At 40.1% G+C, this 25,866-nt stretch overlaps 4 protein-coding genes across 4 annotated transcripts; 2 read left to right on the top strand and 2 right to left on the bottom strand.

The window, feature by feature from the left end:
* Positions 1-6,590: 6,590 nt before the first annotated feature.
* Positions 6,591-11,296, bottom strand: LOC108046294 (xenotropic and polytropic retrovirus receptor 1). The gene is made up of 6 exons (XM_017125901.2): positions 11,079-11,296; positions 9,095-10,283; positions 8,447-8,641; positions 8,069-8,238; positions 7,695-7,937; positions 6,591-6,832 (listed from the first exon to the last, which is right to left on the bottom strand). Exons 1-6 carry the CDS (start codon positions 11,145-11,147, stop codon positions 6,683-6,685), a joined length of 2,016 nt encoding a protein of 671 aa, XP_016981390.1. The 5' UTR covers positions 11,148-11,296; the 3' UTR covers positions 6,591-6,682.
* Positions 11,297-12,539: 1,243 nt separating this feature from the next.
* On the top strand, positions 12,540-13,651 carry LOC108046283 (motile sperm domain-containing protein 2). The gene is made up of 3 exons (XM_017125888.2): positions 12,540-12,838; positions 12,897-13,382; positions 13,445-13,651. Exons 1-3 carry the CDS (start codon positions 12,751-12,753, stop codon positions 13,594-13,596), a joined length of 726 nt encoding a protein of 241 aa, XP_016981377.1. The 5' UTR covers positions 12,540-12,750; the 3' UTR covers positions 13,597-13,651.
* A 101-nt stretch (positions 13,652-13,752) lies between these two features.
* LOC108046281 (motile sperm domain-containing protein 2) lies at positions 13,753-22,745 on the top strand. The gene is given in 7 exon segments (XM_044457616.1): positions 13,753-14,279; positions 15,099-15,584; positions 15,874-16,094; positions 20,964-21,036; positions 21,375-21,478; positions 21,537-21,869; positions 21,933-22,745. Coding segments are annotated over 7 exon segments (1,956 nt in total). The 5' UTR covers positions 13,753-14,188; the 3' UTR covers positions 22,581-22,745.
* A 416-nt stretch (positions 22,746-23,161) lies between these two features.
* LOC108046282 (regulator of chromosome condensation) lies at positions 23,162-25,381 on the bottom strand. Its single transcript, XM_017125887.2, has 4 exons — positions 25,315-25,381; positions 25,195-25,253; positions 24,422-25,121; positions 23,162-24,363 (listed from the first exon to the last, which is right to left on the bottom strand). The coding sequence occupies exons 3-4, from the start codon at positions 25,083-25,085 to the stop codon at positions 23,483-23,485; spliced, it is 1,545 nt and encodes a 514-aa protein (XP_016981376.1). The 5' UTR covers positions 25,086-25,121; positions 25,195-25,253; positions 25,315-25,381; the 3' UTR covers positions 23,162-23,482.
* Between the last annotated feature and the right edge of the window lie 485 nt (positions 25,382-25,866).

Raw genomic sequence — 25,866 nt, 5'->3', positions numbered from 1 at the left:
GAATTTCTTGCACAAACATAAGTGATTAAGAGTCAAAAATGCTGGCCAATCGATTACAAACTTATTGTTGGACTTAAATTATAAGACAAACAGCAGCCAACAAAAATAAATGGCAGTCGATTTTGGCCTTCGATGAATGTATTTTTAGACCAACATGGAAGAGATTCAGAAGCCATGGAATGCAGATGTAATTACTCATGTAGAAAGATTGTGGAAAGCCATAAATATTTGCATCAAAAAAAATATATTTTTTAATAAAAAGCTCGGCTTATATCTCTAGATTATTTTATCTCTGCATTCGTGGAAATTGTGGAAAGATATGTTGCACTCGCGTTGCAAATCCATGGAATTACTTTGGATTTATTTTATCAACAGCCAGCAGTTGGCACTTTAAAGTAACCATTGTGGGGCACTTAAGGGATATAGCGCCAGACCAGAATGCTAGATCCTTGTCGTGCACACACAATTGACAATAAGCTCACTTACACGAGCCAGAAATGCGCACGCTTTCTATCTAATTGTGAAGGTGGCTGCGCTCCCTGACTCTCGATGCCAGGATAATGAGTTTTCCATTAGCGCTTGAGTGCGGCGGGCAGTGGCAATATTTGCCAAACGTCTTGACTCCTTAAGTGAAAATTCAATTAAAGTATAAGTGAAATCAAATGAAATTCCTGTCGCCCTCAGCAGCCGCAACTTCGGACTCTTTGACTGGCACCACTAGTGGTCGCCATCGAACTTTGGAGGGAAGTATATACACACATGCATTTTTGATGGGACCCAAAAACCGACAAGATGCAAAGTTTTGACAACCGCCCTCTGGCTGCAGGATTAACAGGAACAGGAAGTGTAACAAAGGATGTCCAACATTTCTGAGCATGCATCAAGCCATCGATTTTCGCAACAATAGAAATCCGAAACTTGTGTGTGTCAAAATCAGGAGATAGAACCCTTTAGATTTAATTAAATGTTAAATTTTAAAGCTATCTTATTACTTCTCCCCCAACTCACAAAACATACTGACAGATTTAAGCAAACTTGAGGCCCAAGGACTTTTCCTGCCTTCGCCAGACTTTCTGGACTTTCACTTGATTTATAGCATATGACAACAGGCTAAGGTTATATATGTGTGTGTGTGTTGGTGTATTTTAAAAGGCAGAAAGTAAACAGAATTTTTGGGGCAACTTGACGCTTGACGAGAGCGGCAGCCAGTTTGTCACTCGCTTTATTGCGTATACGCAGCGTGGCCGGGAAGGGGCCGATATGAACGTCCGTTGGCAGGAAATTTATGTAGATTTATGTGCGTGTGCTCGCTTAAAGCCCATCACATTCGCTCACGGTTACGTGTCTATATACATTCAATTAGAAAATTAGCATTCAAATGAAGCTAATTTACGCTCCAAGGAGATGCCATAAAAGATGTAAGCATCTTAATGAATATTAAATGAAGAAAACCATTTGGGATTAAAATTCCTTGGGCCCATTCAAGGGAGGCTTTAATTGAAACATAAAACTCGTTATTCCCAAGAAGTCATATTTGTTCTTGAATATGACCAGCTCTCAATGGTCATTTGGGGGCTGACAAATTGCTTTCTTAATAAGGCAATGCTGCCAAGTGTAAAATCTAAACAGCTTTGTGGAATTAAAGCAGTATTTTCGTGCCGATGACTGAAATATCCCTCCGTCTTTTTAGGACTTCCAACGCACTTCAACAGACACATATCGAGGCGAAAATAATTAGGACATAAGTCGGCAAAGCTTTCGCATAAGCAAAAACCGTTTGTCAGCAATAAATCGTGAAAGTAAATTATGTGGAACAAGGCCCAGACATCAATCTTGTAACCTATAGAAGATGTGGGCTTTGGTGACACCTCTGTGTTGAAATATAACGAGGATTCGTTGGAAATTAGGCAGATGTCGCACATGTGAATGCTTTAGGCCACCATTAAGAGTACAAGAGGCTTTTTCCGGAAACCTTAAGCCATTTTTAATTGAGCCTCTTATTTAACGCGCTGCTTCAAAGTAAAAACCGCGCACTTTGAAACGAAAGCAAACATCTGACCTTTTTCAGACGGAACAATATTAGCATACAAAAGGCTTGAGGTCTTTTTCACAACAAGACAAACTGTAAAGAGAATCCATTTTGCAAATAAAGCCCCACTGGTTTCCTTTTTTTATGAATTAAATTCTTAACCTTTTACATTACTCTTGGAGATTCTGCCAGAACGAAATTTATTTGTTTACCCTTTAAGCATTTCGTGATCTTCTTACATTTTACGAGACTTTTTTAATTGGCAATACACCCACGCTCTGTATGAAAGAAATAAATATAATAAAAACAACATGAATAATAAAACATTTGGCGGTTGGACAGTGCACATACCCTTTTCAAGTTAAGTGGTAAAATAAAACGCAGACTGCTTAAATATAAAAAAAATGGCTTGCATACATTAATATGAATTTCTGCCAAAATTTGAAGGTCGTCTTACCCTCCAGTCCCAACATACCCCCTTTTTTTAGAGGGTACTAGACAGACCGCAGCTGAAATAGTTGCCACGACAACGATTCGCGGGTAAATAAATCCGCAAAGGGAAGTCGGGTGTAAAGCGATTAATTTTTCAGCAATAAATATGCAAATTTGAGAAGGATGAATACCACCAAGTTAAAGATTGTAAAATTCGGAGCCTTGTAATTAAATCCAATTAGCACGGTATTTGATGCATTTAATTGAATATGCCCTAATCGACTAAAAATATACTACGAATAATGCTAGTTTTGTAGCTAAAACAAATTTACCAAAACTGATTACAAATTATAATGTAAATCATCTCCTTGTGTTTAACCAACTACGCATTTTCAAACTATTCCGGAGCGATCTAAATGCAGTATTAATAATAATAGTTTTCCCCAAAAAAACAAACTTTAATGGTGCAAGCACTGTTGTTTGTTGATCTTTCATTAGAGGAGAGCCATTTTAATTTGTCGGCTGGCGTGTTTGCATTTGAAATTCGCTGTCACAACTTAGTTCTGACGGCGCGAGTGCCACTTGACATTTTGGCCAAAAGGAGATGGGTTTTCTAAACTGTCTCATGGAAAAGTAAAGTTGACCTCTTTGACATAGGGAGGCAAAATTTTCATTTTAGTAGGAGAATTTCTATAAATGATAAACCGTCTGAAAGTGCTTGAGCTTAAGTGCGGTTGACAATTGATATGCTTTTAAATAGAATTCTCTTGGAGCGTCAACATAAGAAATAAGCTTATTGCAATGGGCTTTAAGGATTTGAAACTTGTTATGGAACTCGCTGAAAAGGAATTCCTTATCCCTTTATCTCCTTTCCGCCGAATTAGAAGCTCGAAACCTTGACTGAATTACTCATAATATTTGAATGGCTTTTACGTGTCCTTTGGGTGACATTTGCGGATGCCATTCTGCGTTTGCGTCCATTAGTTTCAATCAAATTTCATCGGCAAACATGCCGGACCAATAAACACATGAATATGTGTGTTTATATATATAGGCATTAGCATGCATGATAAATAATAAACATATTATAAATAGCTTTTTCCTCTGCAAACACCATGGCCATCAATCAATGGTGGGCAAACGAATGGGACCAAAGGCCGTTGGCTTCACTTCCACATCGAATTACTCAGCATATCCCACTCAAATAAGTTAGAATGGCATTGGCAAATAAGATTTATGCCCCCTTTTGGGGCTATCCATACATTTGCTGACATTAAATTTGCCAACCCGAAATTAAAGGCCACGCACTTTTGCCCATGAAAATGTTTTTCATGGTTAATTTAAACTTGTGGGCTTTCGATTAGCATATTGAGTGCCAATACCCGACTTCTTCCTGTCAGTCGTGGTTGGCAGGGACCATTGTCAGACGCTTTAAATTAATTAATTAACTTTCGATGTAAACATTTGTTCAATCAGTGTTCCGGCTAAAAATAAGGGCTGTTTTTGACACGGGCCATTACAGTGGAAAGTGGAGAACAAAATGTATTCAATTCTTACAGGCCGTATTTATATTTACGCGTGGTCAAATAATTGCAATTCTAGACTTGCAGTTGTTGTTTTAATGAGCCTGATGTCTGTGCACGCATCAGCAGTCAAAGCATTCTATATTACGTATTTATTAAAATTATTTTTAGCAACAAGCCAATACTATTTTCATTTGATTGGCAGCATTTATTTGTGAAATTTAAATTGGAATATGCAGATCGATATGTTCGGATAAACTTTAATTTGCTTTGGCTTAACAATTTCGCACATGCCACACAACCAACGCAGGCCTCTCAATCACTTAATCCTAGAACATTTGCATATCTGATTGCCATGCTGCTATGTGGAAATGCATTCAGCCGTTGTCACTGAATGTTTATTCATTTATCAGCCTCGAGCGCAGATGTTCCAGAACAATAAACAGGTACAACTAGACTTAAACTAACATGAATGGTTTAAGCATTTGCAAACGGCGAACACGGCGTATACGTAATACAAACTTTAGTAAGCTAAACCAAACAAATGCAATCAGAAACTTAAACGTGGACAAATGCAAGCCATGCCGAAAATGTTAACACAACAATACGTATACGCAGCGGGGCTTATCCATGTGAAATATTGTTGCCATTGTTCTGTGTGCACAACGTGTGCTTTCCATCAGTTCTTTGAGCCTATGTTGGTCCCTCCATCAAATCAAGAAAATCGGCTTTGACAGCAGTAAAGGAACCGAAAACGCAACCAAGTAGGAAAAAAAGTTGTCAGCGTTGTGTTGACATGTGAAAGTAAGCGCTGCTGCTTGTCGCCAAAGTGAACGACTTTAAGTGAAAGCATTACCCAGAATGTAAGCATACTTTACATTTCATCTGCTTTAAAGCTACAACCGCAAGGTAAAAACAGATACCTAAACACGTTATCAATGGGTTCATCTTGAGGGCTGCAAAATTTAATGTCGCTAAATCCACTGGGCAACTTATATCCCCGGGCTAATAAAAACTCTCCCAAAAAGGGTCCACTTATCGCAGGCCTTCAAAAACAAGCACTCGCCCTTAGGAGATTCGCATCGATGTGACAGTCACCATCACGGGAATGGCTTAAAGGAAATTCCTATCTGTGAGCCATAAATGGTTCCTAATGGACAATGCCTTGCTACAGCAGTTGCCCGGCAACGGGATCACATAAAAATGTTTCTCCGAGGAGGAAAAATTCTAAAAATATAAAATTGAATGAACTGCAGTATGAATTGAACATTGGCCCATGTACTGTTGAATACTGAACACCGTGATATAATCCGCTTTCAAATAGAAAATACAGCTTGTGCCAAAAGTGGAAGAGCAGAAAACCCTAAAAAGGTATTTACCTCACGAAAACACAAAGCTGGCAAGCCTTATTGATTGTCAAATGTTTCACTTTCAAATCAACCTTTACTTTTCACGTTTTTATGTCATTTGTTGTCTATTTCCTTGCTTAACAACAACTGCATTGTCAGAACTCCCAAGTTTTATTAGCTGTTAAAATACAAAATTAAAACACTTTAACAATTTACAATATGGCACAGAAAACTATAAAGAATATATATAAAAACAATGGCGTTCTTCCTAGAACATCATAACTTTCTGACTAAGAGAAACACAAAAAGTTTCCGAAACAAATTTGTGAAACTTTCTTTTGCGAAAACTTGTTAAGTTTTCCATTCGCATTATTAAATTGAGCACATATTAAATTCGACTATCATTTATTATCGCTATTTGTTCCAAAAGACCGCACAACGGTGGTTGACGATGACAGAAAGGCAAAGCTCATTGTATTGTTAGTGGTCAGGTTAAATACAAAAGAGCATGAAAAAGCCAAAACCACGTGAATTACTCGCCTTTAACCTACAACTTTTTGTATTCACATCGATAATGAATCAATGAAAATGCTTGGCTGTTGAAATTAACAAAGTCAGCAGGGAGCGAATATCTTTCAAAGTTTTATTAAATAATTACAGTGCATTGAAGGGAGCAAAACTTGACAAAATACAATCAATCAATCAATATACAGCAGCTGTGAACGGAACCTTTCCAACTCCCTGCGGTGAGCCACGTTGAAATACATTAAATTTCGTTGCCAACAACAGCCATCGATGAAATTTCTTTTAAATTTATTATGCAAAAAAATAGACATTTCATATTTACACACAAATTCCTAGAAAACAAGCTGAAAACAAAAAAATTTACTGACAGTTTCTTGCTAATCGGTGGTCATCCATTTTTATGGTTTCGGACACATCATCAAAACATATCAAAGCGACATGCACACATTGTTATGTGAGCAATAATAACATATGCTAACGTTTACGCAAATTTGCTATGACAACCTCAACAATCAAGCGGATGGTTTGGCAAATGTATTTTTAGGCACCCAACATGGCAGACCCAAATAAAACCCAAAGTTTTCCAAAGTTTTGTTGTTCAACTGTCACGCAAATTGAACTTTTGCTTATCATCAATCGCCATCACCGTCTCCACCCACATATGGTACACAAATGGAAATCGAGCATTCTTCCGCACAGATGCCAAAATCAATGGAATTGGGATCATTCATTGTCCGAGAATGCAACTGCAGTGCTTTATTAGCATGAAATTAAAATTTGTGCACACAGAGATTTGTTTATTGGGTATCCACATCTTCGACCCACTACGAGCAAAGGTCCTCGATGGATTCTCCTTGGAGGAGCAGACGCTGCTCCTGTTTGTTCTTCTTTGTTCCGGATTTGCCGCCAGCGGCTTTTCCACGCCTTCGATTTAACACACCATCCGCTTCATCCATCATTCGTAGAATAGTGGTCTGAAATTAAGAGCAAGGAGAATAGGATATTAAAAAATTGTGTATGTAAATTTCTTTTTATTTTTGCTGAAAAATATTACAAATGTATTGAATGAATCTCCAGTGGCGCCCAAAAAAAATTATTTTATGCGGTGTAGACCAAAACTCGCCATAAATGACAACAAAAAACAAGAAATAAAGCAAACTTCGAAGTTTATTTACCCTTTTAGCTGTTATAAAAATTAAATATTCAATAATTAGATTACGATGCCTAAAAACAATAAAGATAGGTCGATTTTCTGATAGTTCCTATGAGAGCTATATGATATAGTCGAGCGAATTTTATAAAATTTCTGAAATTGGTAAAGAATACGATATACGAACAAAGTTATAATTTTATTTTAATTTTTTCCCTATTGTTCCTAGCTGATCAATAATATGTGATTTACTTTAGAGGGTCGAAAACGTGCTCTTCACTGCATTACAAACTTTTGACTGAAATTATAATACCCCGTCCAAGGGTATAAAAATACATTGGTCAAAGGACAATTTTGCTGAAACTACGCCATCAGGTTTTTTTATATTTTGATTATCACTCGGCGCAAAACAAAAAAAAATTACATGTTAATTAAAATAGAGAACAAAAAGTCAGTACTTCAAAAAAAATAGCAGTCGTATTCGGGTTTTAATTATGCGTTTTATATTTAAAATTGTAAAAACAAATTGGATGTATATATTTTTTTCACTATCCAAATCTCACTCAGTATAGTGTTTAAATTGGGAAGGCCAATTTAAGAGAGAATTATTAACTTTCCCAAACCCTACTTTGTAATAGAAATGTTTACATTGCTTTTTATGCTATATAGCTGCCAGCAAAACTCACCTGATCAGAGCAGTCCATTGGAGCCACCGATATATCCCTGACCGCTCTGAACTTGCCCACGTTGTTCAAATGCTCGTTCTCCAATCGGAAATAATTCCAAATAAAACGACGGAAAACCTCCAGGGGACTGAGAATGGTCATCATTACATCGCCTTCGATGTAGCCAGCCTCAATTAGACTCATGGACAAGGTCCAGCTGAAGCGCAGAATTAAATCCTCAATTATGCCAAAGTAGTAGAACCACTAAGGAACGAGAAAGGAGGGGGATAATGAATGCTTTCAAAGGTGCTGTTCGCCCAAATATTTATCGTGGCCATTATTTTCGGAAGGTCCACCTTCTCCGTTCCCCCAAAGACAACACCCATCCGACTCACCGTCGATGAATAAACGATTTCCTCACGCAAGAATCGATTGTCGCCCGCCTTCGAGTCAAACAATCCCCAGTCCATTTTGATGTCCCATGTGTAGGCGTAGCAGGACGAGAAGATGGCCGCCGAAATCCAGCAGTAGACCCAGGGATTGTCCTTGGACAGAGGATAGGTATCTGTAAATCAGAAGAACACAGAGTGAGTGGGATGGAGATGCACGTGCCCCACTGCCAAAACACAATTTACATGAATTTTCGGCCATGAAGACGGGACTAATTGGCACCGGACCGTAAACAGCACGCATAATGTAGGTATATATATTTGCTCTTGCGGTGACGTTGGTCTAGCCTAATGAACTCACGAACCCATAATGAATCCACTTACCCGTGGTGGTGTGATATTTGTGGGCAAATATCACCACAAAGAAGGAGGTTGCATACTTCGCTGCGTTGACCAGATGCGGAAATGACTCCTTTGTGTCGCGGTATCTGCGGATGCACTGGGCGAACCGAAAGTAGGCGGGCAAAATGGCAACAATAGGATGCAGCAGGGACACATATTCCACACAGTGACTGGCAGCTGGAATGGAAATAACAATGATGGTTAAATAACCACTTTGCGGCCCCTAATTAAATCATTCATGCTGGCGATTCCCGGAACTGAATTGACGATTTATATTCATCTTTTATTATGTATGCTAACTTAAAAGCAACATTTACTGGAAATGAACATTTTTCAGGAAAATTACATGTTTTATTCAAGTTTAAAAAGGAAAGCGAAATGTCCGAGCAACGCACAAGAAAACTGAACAATTTGAATTACAATTTTTTAAAATGTCTAAAATTGAAGTAATCCATATGTATAAATTCACTTTACTTTAAATCTTAAGGTAGGAAACTGTTTGGCTCCAATATCAGTTCAAACTTCGATTTATGATGAAACGTTTTATGGTTTAGTAAGCTCATAAATTGGCCAACAAATCGACTGCCTTGACCAGACATTCGTATTTATCAGAAATCTGGATTCACTCACCCTTTCCGGCTTTGTGCCACGTGGGACTCCGACCAAAGAAGCAAATCAGGAAGGGTATATCGAGAAAGGCTGGAACCATGCTGTTTAGCTGATCGGCCAGCCAGAAATCGGCAAAGTTTACGAAGCAGAAAGGCGCCATGATTACTCGGCCTAGGACCCTTAAGGCCCAGTACCTAGCCTCGTGGTGGAAAGTCTTTGTGGGATTGAGCAAAAAGGCAGCCATCAATGTGTAGAGGCACAGTGGAGCTGCGTACTGCGGGATGCCCAATGGATCGCAGAAGATATAGCTCAGCACACAGATGGCCCAGATGACTCCAAACACCGAAGCCACCTCCATGATGTTCTGTTCGGATAAGTGATTGCGTGGATCCAACTCAAAGATGAGGACGTGATTCACACCAGATGACCTCCAACCGTAGACGTTGACGCCCCAGAGGAAAAGGCATTCAATGATCAGGAATGGAGCTCGGAACATCCTCATTCCAGCTCGCCAATTCTCTCCGAATCCATAGAACATGGCCGCAATCACAACCGTTATGAAGAGGACTACGAAGGCGCCGGAGAAGAGGCCCACTTTGAAGGTAGTCCAAGGACTCTGCTGCTCACCCAGTGGAGGCACACGTAACCGCTTCATCGCCCTCTGTCGATCACCTCCCTCAATGTCCTGGGTAACGGCCTGCTCCGTTTCCTGGATCAACCGATCGATATCCTTGTTAGTGTAAAAGTGTGCCGCCTCCACGTGATCCGTGCGCCACCTTGCACCATAATCCACGCTCAGCAGCTTGTCATGTTTCTTAAGTATCTTACGGAAACCCGTGAAGTTGAGGTTCTGGTAGTTCTGGAGCAGTATCAGCCCCAGATAGAATTCACTAAATGCCAACTTGAGATCCTGTATCTTGCGTGCCGGCACATTCTTCTTGCCCAGCGGAGTGCGCCTCTTCCAGGCCGGTTGCTTCTTCGGATGACCCATTTCCAGGGCCTCGGTTAGTTCGCTGCGCAGACTGCCATATTTGCGAGTCGCCTCGGCCATCTTCTCCGAGTAGAATGTGTTGATCTTGGCCAGCTCCTTGTCGCAGTAGTGAAAGAACTCCTCATCGAATTTGGCAAAGTATCGGGTCACCATTTCGCGCTCCACGAGCTCTGCGGATGGCGATTGTTCGATGGCCGCATAAAGCATGGCTTTCATCTCCTAAAAGGAATAAATGTACAAGAACATTTAATATTTGTATTAATTTTGAAGATTTATTAAGGCGCTTATTCAGATTTACTGCATGAAACCGATAAATATTAATATTAATACTAATACAGCACATATTATTTATCACTGTGCATAATTTCAACGCGAAAAAAACCGTGTAACTTTATTTTTCTTATGAAAAATGGCCTTCATTTTGATTAATAGAACTTTTATATTTATTCAACTAAGACGTAAAACTTATCTAATTTATGGTTGAATTTTGTTTTGGTATTGGCTAAATAAATTAGATTATTTAAATATCAAGAACCCATCAATTCATTAAATTGAAATATTAATTATGTATTTTTTTCCTCACGCTACAAGTTCTAAGAAAATATAATTAAATTTCTATAACTTGTCTGTTTAACCAAGGACAATGACTAAATTGTATAGCTTATATAAGCTAATCACTAGTAAAGTGATGACCAAAAAAGCGTTTTTAATAAAATAAAATAGCTTATATTCTTTTGGACCTGACTGTATTTATACCACTATATACCGCTTTCTTTCCCCACTTTTTCATCCTTTTCCCTTTTGTTTACGTCCAAGGAGAGCAAAACACAAAACGCCGCTAATAAGGGCGCATGCGCGTTGAAAGCTCCACCATTTGACAGTTGGACCAACACAGCTGATGGGGCACGTGACGTCACAGCTGGCAAAATGACAGCGGGAAAAGCACACTCGTCCGTGTATCTACACGGATACAGATTTTTCCGCACCTCCAATCCGACAATTTGCGGCACTCACCTCATAGTTAATGTACTGCTTTCGCCACTCCGGCGTTATGTGGGCCGTCAGGTGTTCGGCGAACTTCATCTCGGGGACTTTGGGGGATCTCACAATTGGCTGCACTGCATCCGCATCCGGCTGAACGGCGAGGACGTGGTCTCTTCAAACGCACGTTTTCACGTAAACATCACAACTGGGCCAGAAAAGTTCTTGGATGTCGATGTCGGATGGTCCAAATGGCGGGGGCTACGGGCCGGGGTATCGAGCTTTCGATATGTAAATGGCTTCGGTTTTGTTATTGTCCGCTCGTTCCATTCCTCTCATCCGTTTTCAATGTCAACAATAACAAAAGCGCAACACATATTGAGTTCAAAAATTGATTATATTTGATTAAATTATCTAATTCATAAATTAATTAACTAATTAAAAATCCATAATTTTGCTTTAATAATTCTAATGCATAATTAACCTAAACAATTGTTTGTTCAGTTTAACTAAACATGGTATATAGTAAAGTATAACCGCAGCTGGTAAGCAATATAATTACCAAGCAGTAAATCCAGTAATTAATAACGCCAATTAAAAAAGTAAGTAAGCAACTGCTGGGCATCCGTTAAAAAACAATAATAGAAGACCTTTAAACTTTCTATCTGGGTAATAAAAATAAGCACAAAACAAAATTAAATTCGGTTTGTTGATAACAATACGTACATATGTACCTATAACAGAACATTTAAATTAAATATTTGCCTAAATACATTTATGTAGAAGCGTATATTTTGGTAGTACAATAGTACACAAGGCAGAACAAATGCTAACTTCTAACGATAAAAAAATAAAATTATTGCAATTTTAGCATACAACACCTTTAATCCCTCTATCTGGGTAATAAAAACAGCAATGAAACAAATTCAGTTCATAAGGTTGATAAGATTAATATGTGAGCTATTTCTGAACTTAACTATATATATGTATGTAGCTAAATACAAATTAATGATGAATACCCCTTGTTAAGAAAATAAATGAAATTACTGTAATGGTAGCAAAGCCCAACCATTAGATATCAATTACATAAACAGTATTCAATGACTGGCATTTGGAGGAAAATAAATGGGCTTAGTAGACTTTGCTCGCTATATCGAATCAAGGAAAACCACAGAGAATTTCCACACCCCCAGTCAATGAATGAAACTAGTGGAAATATCGGAAAGAAAACCACAGCAAGAGTAATAAAAACCAATTCCCGAAGAGTCGCCTGCACGAACCATAAACATTACCAGTTCCGCTTATCGCAATTGGCTGGTCCCCCTTCATTGCCCCCCGCACTGGTCTGCGGGTAATGTGTTTCTGTCTTTTTTTTATATTGATTAAAGAACGGGCGGCGGTGTGGTTGCCCCTGTCAGACCCCCACCCGCGTTGAGTCATTTACATGATCGTCTGGAAAGCAGAGCACAATTGGAGAACAAATAAAACGCTCTCGACGAGCGGAACGGCAAACGTTTGGGGCCAGAGTGTGCTGTCAGTCGTTGATTAGTCCGCTCGCTGGCCAGTCATCTCGCTCCCAGATTAAGAATACTTCCTCCCCAGAACTCCTAACAGTTAAGGGGTAGATAAGGATTATCTATTGATATAAATTTAAGACCCAGCACTGGGGACATTTCAGTTGGTTCGAGTAAACCCAAGCAGCAGCATGCCCTCAGATCAGGATCCCACTGCCGAGCAGATTAGCCAGGTGAAGACTGCCGTTCTCCAGAAACTGGAGAAGGAGCCACCAGCAGGTAAGCCAAAGAAATAATAACATGTACATATTATCTGACATGTACACTTATAAATTAGACCCCTTCCACCCCAACGATCTGAAGCGCATTACCGACAGTGACCTATGGATCACCAAACTTCTGCAGGTATATGATTTTGATATGGAGAAAACCATCACGAGGTTGTGGGACAATCTCGCCTGGCGGAAGAGCTTTGGAGTATACGATATCACCGAGGAGAACCTGAACCAGGAATACCTGAGGGATGGCTCCATCTATGTCCACAACAAGGATAAGGACGGAAAACCTCTGCTAATTATTAGCATCTGCAAGCACTCGAAGAGTCGGAATCAGGAGGATCTTCTGAAAATCCTCGTCTTCTGGATTGAGCGATTGCAGCTTAAGAGCAACCTGGATAAGATCACCCTCTTCATGGACATGACTGACTCCGGTCTGAGCAACTTGGATCTGGACTTTATCAGGGCTATTGTCGGCGTGTTCGAGACCAAATACCCCTATGTGCCCAACTATATTCTGGTGCATGAATTGCCCTTCCTGTTAAATGGTATGTTTGTTGGGATTCTTTCTAAAAATCTATTTTATATTTTGCTGGTTTTTCGTCATTAGCTGCTTTCAAAATTGTGAAGACCTTCCTGCCCCCTGAAGCTCTGGAGATCCTGAAGGTTACGACCAAGAAGGACATCGATCAGTATGTGGACAAGGACAACTGCCTGACGAAATGGGGTGGTAATGATGAATACGTTTTTCAATTTGCCTAAAACTGCCTTAAACCTTGTATGATAGTGTAAATAATACGATATTTATTGCCCGGAATTCGCCGTTTGTTTAACTACTCCAGCGAGAAAAGCTTCAAAAGCTTTCGGTTTTATTTTCACTAAAGCGTTCGGAGGTAATTGTAATGCAGGGGGCACACCTCCCACACGATCACGTTCCATTGCGGCAGTACGGGGGTGGGTGGGTTGCCCTTTTGGGAGGCCCATTATAGTACCGCGGAGAACCAGGTGCTCCACATTCGATCCGCACGCCACCCGACTGCCAACGATCGCGGCGACATATCCCCAACGTGGATAGCCGCTGTCGACACCGTTAGTCGCTCATTCAGTTGGCCGCGCACGCTCGTGGAACACACTTGGATAGCTCGGTGAATTCCGCTGGCACCTGTTGTACCTTCACCTGTGTTCCAAGTTGAACAATTTGCTTGTGGGACAAATCTAATCGCAGTGAAAGTGGATTTCAGATTAGAAGCGAAGCGATAGGAATAACAAATTCCCCATTCGATCGGAATTATACTTTAATGTTTAGTCGGTCCACGATTTTGGTTACGAACGAGTGCGTTAACTAGCCGGCAGCATGGGCATCAAGGTCAAGGAGACGACCCCAGGGCAAATCGAGGAGCTGCGGGAAAGGTTTAATCGCAAATATGCCTCATCACCGCCAGCAGGTGAGATAATCCAAACCACTCGACGAATACAAAGTGCAACGTTCATTAGCTGTCAAAACTAATAAATTACATCTGTGTTGTTCAGTTTATAGCCACGCATATTCCCACAGGCTTAATTCGATAATTACTAGAGGTATAGCAGTGTTCTGTTAATAGTTTGTTTACATTATACATCCTTATTTGTAGTGCAAATTTGCCATTTAGTCAATGAATAAACTAAACAGACCGCCCAGCCCAACGATTAGAATGCCTGAAGTGCACTCAAACCTAAGCTTTGAACTTGAGACCTAAGCTATAGGAAGTATGTATATATAGAAATAAGTAAAGCGTATAGTATACGGACTTCCGTAAAACTACCTATCAGCAGCTAAAGGTTAAGTGTTTTGGGTCGAAGTTTAAAAAAAACCGAATGGAATATTTTTAAACAGCTTTCAGTAATTGGAAATTTATAAAAGGTTTATTTTTAGACAAGTGTTTTTTCCTCTTTACTCTGAAAAATAGAAAACACTTTAACCAACCCTATGTTGTTATCGATTCGCTCCTTATCTTTTCCAAATTTAAATTCTGGCGCCTCTTAAACAAACAAAGATTACGAAAAAAATTGCATGGTTAAGTGTTCTTAAATGTGAAACTTTGGGTTAAACATCAAAAGGGCAAAGATAAGAATTAACAGTTTGTGGAAACAGTATTTTGTAACTCAAAGCAAATATGTATATAATCGTATCTGGAATTTATTATCTAGACAAAATATTTTCTTAAGCACAAAGATAAGATTCCAATAATCGCTTTATTACTTTACATGGCCTGTTCCGCTGTCAGCACCCTTTCATCCAACCGATATTGATCGCATTCGTAATGAAAGCCTTTGGCTACAGAGATTCCTGGAAATGCATGATCTCGACATTGATGCGGCCTTTAATAAGTTGTGGGAGACCTGCACCTGGCGCCAATCATATGGGGCTAATGACCTCGACGAGAGCCAGCTGAACCAGGAATACCTAAAGGAGGGATCTATATTTGTGCACAGCACTGATATGGATGAAACGCCCCTGTTAATATTCCGAGTGAAACTTCATAGTAAATCTAAGAATCTGGATGAGCTGATCCGCATCGTAGTGTACTGGGTGGAGAGAACCCAGCGGGAACGGCACTTGACACAGCTGACCATATTCTTTGACATGGCGGGCACGGGGTTGGCCACCATGGATTTGGATTTCGTTAAGCGGATTGTGGAGACTTTTAAGCAGTACTATCCGAATGCCCTGAATTACATTTTGGTGTTCGAACTGGCCTGGGTGCTAAATGGTATGTACTTTTAGGACCAAATGAATCAAATATCAAGCATAATATTATATATAATAAATATTACCATAATGTATAAGTATTTTATAATCTATAATATTATAATTCTCAATTGGTTGTAGCAGAAATTTATATTTCAGCTCTAAACTTTTTTAAAATGTTTCATTTGTAAAAGCCTTTTAAATTTATTCGGCTAATATTTACTTGATATTAAATCGATTTGATTCTCTACCTAATTACAATAGACTTTGAACATTAACCGTGACCATGACTTCTTTCTTCCTTCTTTTAGCTGCCTTTAAGGTCATCAAGGCTCTTCTGCCACCAAAAGCAGTTGAGATTTTGAAAATGATATCAAAAAAGGACATCAACCAGTACATAACCAAGGACAAATGCCTGGCCAGCTGGGGTGGCGAGGATGACTACGAATTTAGCTTCGTGCCGCAGGCCAAACAGGCTGCCAAGCCGGTGGCCGCCAATGCCGGAGATGATGAGCAGTTCGTGGACAAGAAGGTGAGTTACTAAGTCTTGAAGCATATATTAGTATTAGGACACCAACAACGACAGACTCAATCTCAAGCCTGTGGGGCGTGTTGTCTTTGACATGGCTGCACCCGGAAGGAGTCCGTCCCTCGGTCGCCTAATTGCTTTTTCCAAAACCTCACGCGAACCACCTTAAAGCGCTCTCTTCATAATTGATTCACATTCTTGGGACGCGTATTGATTTAGGGTGCGCTGTTTGCGTGTCCTGCGTGAGTTGCCTGTCCCCAACTGACCACTAAGCTTACCGAAACAAGGCTCTGCACTGAGGAATAATAATTATTTTTAGCTTCCGAAAAGAGCTAATAAAATAGGTCCTAACTTGAACATCGCTTCTTGTAAGAAGTACATTAAAGAGGAAAGCCTTCTTTAACAGTTTAAAGTTTACCAGGTTTCGTTTTTCATTTAAAGAAAGTAAAAAATGAATTGAATAATAAAAAAAAGCGACAGTGCTGCCAATTCGACTTTATCCGGAGATATTAATACTTTTTTTAACAGTCTAAAAAAACGGACTATTTGGAAGTCTACCTTTTTTTTGAAAAATAATTGTATTAGCTTAAGTTATGCTAATTGCCAATCCTGTTTTAAAAACCAAGTTTTTAAACAAAATTTATCAAATCTTGCCCCTTTTAACAATTAGGCAAACATAATGCCAGTCTATAAATCGGGGGCTTATTTGAAAAGACGTTAGAAATATAAGACCTTGCGAAAACTTTGAGTTTTAATTTTAATTTTGTCCGGTTTTCAGTCCTGGTTTTCTAGTTTTTTTAAGTTGGCTACTGATAACACTGTTTTGCGTCGTATGTCGTATGAGTAATTTTTTTATAACGGCAGACATGTCGTATGAGTAATTTTTATAAACTTAAAATACATTCGTTTTATTTTTACTTTAATTACACACCAAAATTTACAATATCGAAACAATGAGACATATTTTTTGATTATAATAACTTATTATCGTACAATTTAGCGTTTTGCTATTGTAAATATTTGTTTCAGTGCAGCTATTCGTTTTACCCGCAGCAGTCTGGTGGCTGAATATTACAGCAGCTATTTATAGTCCTTTATTTGACATATTGCTAAACTTTCTTTTTCTGGCTGGGGTCAGTGGTTAGCGGTCAGCTCGAGGCCCAGAAGCATTGACCCGAAAAAAGTAGAGCGCGCATTGCCAAAGGGATTATAGCATGTTTTATGTGTACTTACATATATTCCCAGGGCGAATATTATCCAGCAACTTGCTAACACCCACTCAAGCACACACACCCTCACAACAGCACACCCACACGACGTCATCGCTTAATGCACTCACTCATTGCAACGGCACTTTCATTCTTTCATTTACAGTTTCAGTTTATCTTATGTCAGACGGGAGCAGCAACAACAACAGCTGGAAGAAGCTGATCGAGAGAGAAATCAAGAGCGAGCAGAGAGAAAGGCGAAGAGAACGAGAACCGAATGCCTCGACCAAAAAGCTCTAAGCTGTTTGGATGTGCTTTTATTCAGTTAAATTTCTACAGTGACTCCATCGCTTAATCGGACAAGTACCTTCTTATGATAAATGTGCTCTAAAAATATACTAAATGAGCTTAATTAATTTTTTAAAATTTTTTTATTATAAATATACACTTTCACTTATCTAAAACAAAAGGAAAAACTCAACATTTTTGTTAAGAACCCAAAGTTTTCAAACAAATACAAATTTATATCGATATTTGGCGCTCAACGAATAATCGGACAATCCCAAAATTAACACAAAAAATCGTTTTTTTTCCTGGAATTCGATGCAAACTTTAGGCTTTTTGAATTGCGTTTGGTTTATTATAGAGATTAGGAGCAGAAAACATAAATTTGCTATTATAAAGTAGAAATATGACTCCAAATGGAAAGCAATCCTCTGTAGAACTTCGGCAGTTAGTTGTTAAGGTACATTTTGAAGGAAAAACTGTAAGGGAAATCTCCGAATTAGTTGGAAAAAGCAAATCTACGGTCCACGACATTATTAAGCGGTTCCGTGATAAATTTAGATTTGCCAATAAAAGCAGGGAAGGCCAAAAAAAGATCTTAAATGACCGAGAAGAGAGGTCGGATTTAAAAGAAATTAAACAAGATCCCTTCAAAACTGCTAAATAACTAAAGATTTCTTTACAAAACCGAATTGGTAAAGACGTGTGTCTCAATACTGTGCGTAATACTTTAAATAAATTCAATTTCCCCGGAAGATTTGTGAGGAAGAAGCCCTTTATTAGCCCCAAGAACAAATAAAATCGCATTAAATATGCAAAAGAATATTTGATGAAAACAGGGGATTTTTGGAAGACGGTAATATAGTAGTTATTGAGCTCAAAAAATATTTTTGTTGATTTTTTTATTTAAATAGAACCTTTAATTAATTAATAAAAATCAACAAAAATATTTTTTGAGCTCAATAACTACTATATTACCGTCTTCCAAAATCCCCTGTTTTCATCAAATATTCTTTTGCATATTTAATGCGATTTTATTTGTTCTTGGGGCTAATAAAGGGCTTCTTCCTCACAAATCTTCCGGAAAAAAATTACGCACAGTATTGAGACACACGTCTTTACAAAAAATCTTTAGTTATTTAGCAGTTTTGAAGGGATCTTGTTTAATTTCTTTTAAAACCGACCTCTCTTCTCGGTCATTTAAGATCTTGTTTTGGCCTTCCCTGCTTTTATTGGCAAATCTAAATTTATTACGGAACCGCTTAATAATGTCGTGGACCAACTAACTCGGAGATTTCCCTTACAGTTTTTCCTTCAAAATGTACCTTAACAACTAACTGCCGAAGTTCTACAGAGGATTGCTTTCCATTTGGAGTCATATTTCTACTTTATAATAGCAAATTTATGTTTTCGCTCCTAATCTCTATAATAAACCAAACGCAATTCAAAAGCCTAAAGTTTGCATCGAATTTCAGGAAAAAACGATTTTTTGTGTTAATTTTGGGATTGTCCGATTATTCGTTGAGCGCCAAATATCGATATAAATTTGTATTTGTTTGAAAACTTTGGGTTCTTAACAAAAATGTTGAGTTTTTCCTTTTGTTTTAGATAAGTGAAAGTGTATATTTATAATAAAAAAATTTTAAAAAATTAATTAAGCCCATTTAGTATATTTTTAGAGCACATTTATCATAAGAAGGTACTTGTCCGATTAAGCGATGGAGTCACTGTACATTTGCGCGAACTAGTCACAAAAAACTCATAAGCAACCTCATTTTATGTTCGTGTTTGTTCCAAACTTGTACTAATCGTCATGGGCATTTGCAATCTTTAATTGTTATTAACAAATAAGCAGAGAGACAAAGGAGTAAATAGAAATCGGAGGGCGGAAGCTGCATTGTTGTATCAATTGATATTCATTCTTCACCAAAAATGCCCAGGGTAGGTGTGTGCGTACGTGTTTTGTGTACGGTGACCTCTCGCTAAGTGTTCATACTTATCGAATTGTGCTTAAGAAATCTGTGTCAGTCCTTTAAGAATCAATAAATCATTTATAAACCTTCGAAAATCCCAAGTATTTACTGGCAAGGCAGACTTTATCCGGTTAATTATGCTGAAAGTTGACTGTTAATGGTGATCATGTGTGCGTTACGTGGAAGACTAAACAAAAGCACAACAAACCCCGAAACGGATCGAATTGACTTGCTATTCAAGACGATTATTTCACCTTGTATATTTGCCTTTGTTTAAAATGACAACTGGTGTTTGTTCAGTTTAAATTAAAAAGACAGCAATGTTTTAAATTTCTGCCCGTTGGAGGGTTCAGTGTTCCACCCATCAAGCCCGCATTAATAATTTTCATTGTGCAACGTAAAATAAAAATAAAACAATTTAAATACAGTGTTGTAAACAGCTTAAAATGTTGGTTTGCTAAAGAAACCTACGAAAATAAAATTCAATTGACTCAGAAACAACGCTAAAAACTGTCTATAGTGATAATACCTGCATTAAACCAGTATTCACTGTTAGACCGATCTCAGTGGTACAATAAAAATAAATTAATTAGCTTAAAAAAAATAAATATCGTTTTAAACAGTTAATAATGTTGGTTTGGTAATAGAACCAGTAAAATGTTACCAGTTACTAAGCCTGTTTTAAAGCTAAGTTTATAGTTTTTAAGTGAACAATATTTTTCTTTTAAATAAACTTAAGGAACTGTTAAAAATCTTGACAAAGAAAACTTTTACCATTTCTAAGCTTGGCTTAAAAAAAGTTAAATGATTTTAAGTACATAATACTTAAATAAAAAAAATACTATAGTCAAAAGGGCTAACGCGTTTTGAGAATCCCATATAATAAAGCCGGGAAATCCACCGCTTTAGGGTTGCCAGTTGTGGTTTATTTTGATGGCTGCGAATTAATTGAAAAATTAATCTTCAAGCCTAAAAGTTCGGCTTTAATTATGTGTTAAAGAACTTAGGTCAAGCAAACTGTGTGAGGGAACTTGCGAATGTGACCGATGTCTGAGCCTGAGCGTTATTATTACGTGAGTTACAGATTACATCCGGAGGTCAGTGATAGGGGCGGATAAAACACCCAGATGAAATTAGTAATTCCAATGCAAATGAGACATACAAGACCCGCACATACTTTCCCCACATCTGGCTGAAAACCAAATCCATCCAATTCACCAAGCGGCCTCCAGCACAAGTGGAACCTTCGTCAATAATGCCAGCTCAAGGGTGCCAAGAATAGTAGGGCGGCCCTTGTGAAAATAACACATAAGGCACGTTCGAAGGGGCTGATTGAGAGGGCGGCACCGAACTATCATACTCACCATAAAAGACAGTCATTTAACCGAGTTTTCTTTAACCGACAGGTCACCTTTGCCAACACCGCTCCATTGGTGCTCAAGGAGTCCAACATCAACGAGATGCACACTCCATCCGAGGGTAAGAAACCATCCCTTAGTACATACATATGTATCTTTCCCATCACTTCAAGAAGTATACAAAACATTTTATTTAAAAGTTATAAACTCGAAGTTTATACCGTGGTGTCCCAAGTCTACATATAATCTCCTATTTCCATATTTTCTACAAAGACCTTGCCTATATATCAATATGCACTGCTCATTATGTCACAAATAAATAACAAAGCAGCAACTTGGCTCATTTTAGTTCCCAATCCTTTTATAACAAAATTTTTTGGTCCCCACCCAAATTGAAAATATTCAAAAAGGCCCTATTAATACCAAAGCGGGGACCCTTATATTGCTTTTTCTGATTAGCCATGCTGCAGATAGATCCCAAGGAGTTTGTCAACTTTAACTCCAAGAATGCGGAAGCTACGCTGAACCTCAAGTCGATTGCCAAGTCGGCTGTGACCTATAAGGTGGGTTAATTCCGCAAAGATCCTATACATCAAAACCTAAACTCCTTTACTATTTCAGATCCAAACCACATCGCCGGAAAAGTTCCGTGTGAAACCCCGCTGCGGGATCATCCAGCCGAACCAGGAGGCCTCTATTAATATATGGCTCAAGTCGGAGCACCAGCTCAGTGGAGAGAGCAAGGACAAGTTCCTGGTCATGGCCATGGTGGCTCCGGGCAATGAATGCGGTGGTTCCGACGTGACAGAGCTGTGGCGGAACAAATCCCCCTCAGCGGTGGATGTGGAACAGCACCGGCTGGTCTGCCGCTTTGAAGAAAACAAGCCGAAAGCACCTCCGGATTGTCCAAACAAGGCCAGCAAGGCCAGTGTAGACGGCAAAAAGTGCTCCGGTGTAAGTGGCAATATGGCTATAAATTTGAGAAATTTATATAATATATTAAATTACCATGTACAGCAGGGGCATGAATCGTCGATAGAGCGACAGTTGGCGTTTACCCAGAACCTGCAATATGTGACGCTGGCGCTGCTATTGCTGCTCTTCGCCGGCTTCGGATTTCTGATGTACCAGCAGTTGGGCCACCACGCCTCCACCTGTCCCAAGGCGACGGCGTATTCGTGCGCAAAGCGCAAATAATATTTACTTTCTCCGTGTAATCTGACCAGGCAGGAGCTAAGCGATGCCGCTCGCAATAGCCACAATAATAACGACCACGATTGCGACTGCCCAAAACTGGGGAACTGCGCCTGTGCTTTTGATTTGATGGAATTGGGTCTGGACTGCGCCGATTCCATTGACCAATTCGACCGCGAATGTCTGGAAACCCTGATCCAGACGCATCTGCAGCTGTGCCGCAGCTGTCAAGACATCAGCGACCGGCAGCTGGGCGGCGTTGCTGCCGGCGGCCATCTGCTAGGACTTATAGCCTTCGCAAGGAAGCTGGTGCGCGTCGTCCTTTCGCTGTCGCTGCTGTGCGGCATCCTGTTTGTGAGCTTCTACCTGGGCAGCAACTACGGCGGAAACTCCACCACCACCACCATCACAACCTCCCTAGCCACAGTCGACTCAGGCAGAGGCAATCGTCAGCCGTGTTACTACTCGTAGTCAAGCCAAAATCCACACTTATAAAATCCAGGGTAGTTCGATTTGTTTGCTAGAAATTGCGATTTGTACGTTAATGATCAATTTTTACCCTTGCCTGATTTTTACAGAGCAAGTAGGAACAGAAAATATTAAATTCTTCATAACTACTTGAATGGTTTGCAAGAATATTGCCTGGTTTTTCCTTTGAAAAGTATGAAGGGTCAATCTTTAAATTACCTAATTTTCCTCCGAATTTTAAACAGATTCCTTCGCTTTCGAAGGTTCTTCCCTTTTTTGATCCTTTCTCACAAGTCGAGCCACCCTAAATATATACATATTTATATATACATCTTTAGATCTATGCCAAGAGTATCTTTTTCGTGTTTCTTGACATTATTCGAGTTTCAAGTAAATGGTATGCCATGCTTACTGCCCAAGCCTTTGTAACGTTTTTGTCGGTAATCTCCTATTCCTCCCCGCCTGAGCCAAGAATTTATAGAACACTGTGAGTAGGATATGTCTCTTTTGTAAATTATATAAAAAAAACAACCGATAGCATTGTCGGATTAAAGTTGATTAGTTTGTAAATAAATCTCAATTAGTTTCATTTTGCGTTCAAATACAAATTTACTACGGTTTCGTACTTCAAACGGTTGTAATTAATAAACATTTAGTTGGGTTAATAAAGGGGTTTCCATCGTAATTCAGACTAGTAAGATATAAGCGGACATCTATTTATCAAAATAATAAGAACTTAACAGAATTCAGTTCGTAAATCTTAATACAATAAGCAAAACTTCCGATTTATCTTACGAATCCGGACCATGAGTAAATATTCTTTAAGCGTAAGGTAAGCGTACGGGCTTGTAAACTTAATGCGACGAAAAACAAAGTGGAAAAAGTTAGCGTACTTATACTTAATCCTATGTCTTTTTTCCGCCTCGCTTGGGAGCCGGCTTCTTGGCTTTTTCGGCCTTCTTGGGAGTGGGCTCCTTTTCGGCCTCTTCCTTATCGGCATCATCCTGCGGCGGAGTCTTGTTCTTTTTATTGCTGCTGCTGCCGGATGGCTTCGCCTTCTTGGGAGCAGGAGTCGGAGTAGGTGTAGGCTCCTTTTCGGTCTCCTTGTCAGCATCATTCTGTTGCGGTGTGTTGTCTTTTTTACTGCTGCCGCTGTCGGACGCCTTAGCCGGTATATTCTCCTTTTGCTCCTGCTTATCGGCCTCCACCAGGAAGAGGGCATGCTGGCCACCGCCAGATGCGAGCAGCATCCGCTTGTTCTGTGTGTTCTTGCTCACCACCACAACTGGCTCGAGCTCATCGTCTCCATCGCCCACGCCCAGTTGGTTGTTGACGCCGGAGCCCCAGGAATACAGCTTGCCATCCTCGCTAACGGCATAGGAACAGACTTCACCGCACCCCACGGCCACAATCTTGTCACTCAACTTTTTCACAACCGTCGGTGTCTCCACAACATCTTTGATGTCGCCCAAACCAAGGCGTCCGTACTCCGGACGACCCACTACCGAACACTTGAGGTCTGTGGTCAGCACTACAGTGTGATGCTGGCCGCCGGAAATCTGTTGGATATCCTTGAGTTCCGTCTTGATGGGCGTCACTGCGAACTCCTTGCCCTTCGTCTCATGGGACAACTGCTTGAAGTTATTGAGTCCGGTGGCCCAGGTGACCAGCGTCTGCGATTCGCGCATGAATGTGCAGTAGTTGGTGGCCCAGATGGCTTCGAAGGGTTTGGCCCGTGTGATTATCAGCTGGGTGGGCCGCAGCAAGTCTCGCTTGCCACGACGACCTGGGGGATAAAATGGTTGAATGTGGATGCTAAATATCATAGTTAGTCTGCGACTTACCCTCTCCCGTGATGGAACGCTCTGAGAGCCGGCCCAATTGTCCCTGTTCGGCGCAGCCCACGGTGAAGACCTTGCCGGCCGTGGTCAAGATGACCAGGTGGTCGGAGCCCGAGGCGATGCTGCAGCAAAGAATGCCCTCCATCAGATCGATGGGCGTACGCTTGTTCCCATCGATAGTGAGGCCCATGTTGCCATGGGAGTCCCGGAACGAGCCCCAAGCAAAGACGCGTCCATCCTCCAACAGACAAGCGGAATGCGAGTCTCCCGCTGAAATGCACAAAGCCTTGCCGGGTAATTCGATTACTCCTGGCTTTGATTCGCTTCCATCCTCGCTGGTGTCGCGACCCAGGGCGCCCTCATCGTTGCACCCAAAGGAGTAGATGTCCCCCGATTTGGTCAGCACCAGGTTGTGCATGCCGCCGGCGCAGATGTCTACGGGATCCGGGATTCCCGCCACCGGGCTGAGACGCTTGCGCTCCAGGATGTCCTCGCCGAGACCCAGTTGGCCCACATCCCCGTTGCCGCATACCAGCACGGTGCCCAGTATGGTTCTCCGCTTGGGCAGCTCCAGATGAAAGGCGATCCTGGCGCGCTTCGCTTTTGGAGGCTGTGCCTCCGACTCGCCGGCATTGTTGTTGTTCGTCAGGGCCTTTCTGCGCGGCATTTTTGTTTTTATTTTCACAATTTTTTGTGTCCGAAACTGGTGAAAATGTGTGTATATAATATATAAGGTTAGGGACGCCGATGATGATGCCGTGTTTTCTTGTACTCACAATGGAAATAATGCCGGTCTCTGGTTCTGCGGGAATTCCACGTTGTCTGGATGGTGTTGCTGCGGAGGTTTTTGGGCGAGTGAAAACACCGGAATGCAAGCGAAACTGATTTCGACTTACCTGGGTCGAAGAAAATGCGCGGGAAGCGGTGGCAGCTGGCCTTGGGGTGGCAATCGGGCGGACGATAACAGCATTAACTATCGATAGCAGTCAGGTAACAAAGAGTACTGTACGTCCCAGCTATGTGGGAAATAAATGTGTTTAGAGAAATGACAGTAAATAATTGTTAGTTGAGACTCTTTCTGTTAAAAACTACAATGATCACCCAAATTAAACAAAATCAATATGGTGTAATCAATTAAATATTACTCTAAAATAGTAGTCTAAAGTCTAACAGTTAAAATGAAATATTTAAAGAAATCGCTATGGAATTGAATATTATTATAACTTAAAATCCATTACCAATTTTAGTATAACTCTTGGAATATTATATTCTGAAATATGTAAACTTTATGAGGAATTTGGTTCATCAAAGTTAGGTACACACAAGTCGAATCCTTTGTCACCACGATAGGGATGAGTTGAAAACTTTGTCACCACACTAGAGATGGAGGAGTGGAGTCTTAAACCGTCATATCGGGGTTTCAACGCATAACAGCGAGTACGCAAACC

The sequence above is a fragment of the Drosophila rhopaloa genome, unplaced genomic scaffold (genome assembly GCF_018152115.1).
Source record: "Drosophila rhopaloa isolate 14029-0021.01 unplaced genomic scaffold, ASM1815211v1 contig_163, whole genome shotgun sequence".
Classification (NCBI taxonomy): Eukaryota; Metazoa; Arthropoda; class Insecta; order Diptera; family Drosophilidae; genus Drosophila; species Drosophila rhopaloa.
Note: the sequence above shows the minus strand (reverse complement) of the source record. Positions and strands in the feature narration are given on the sequence as shown.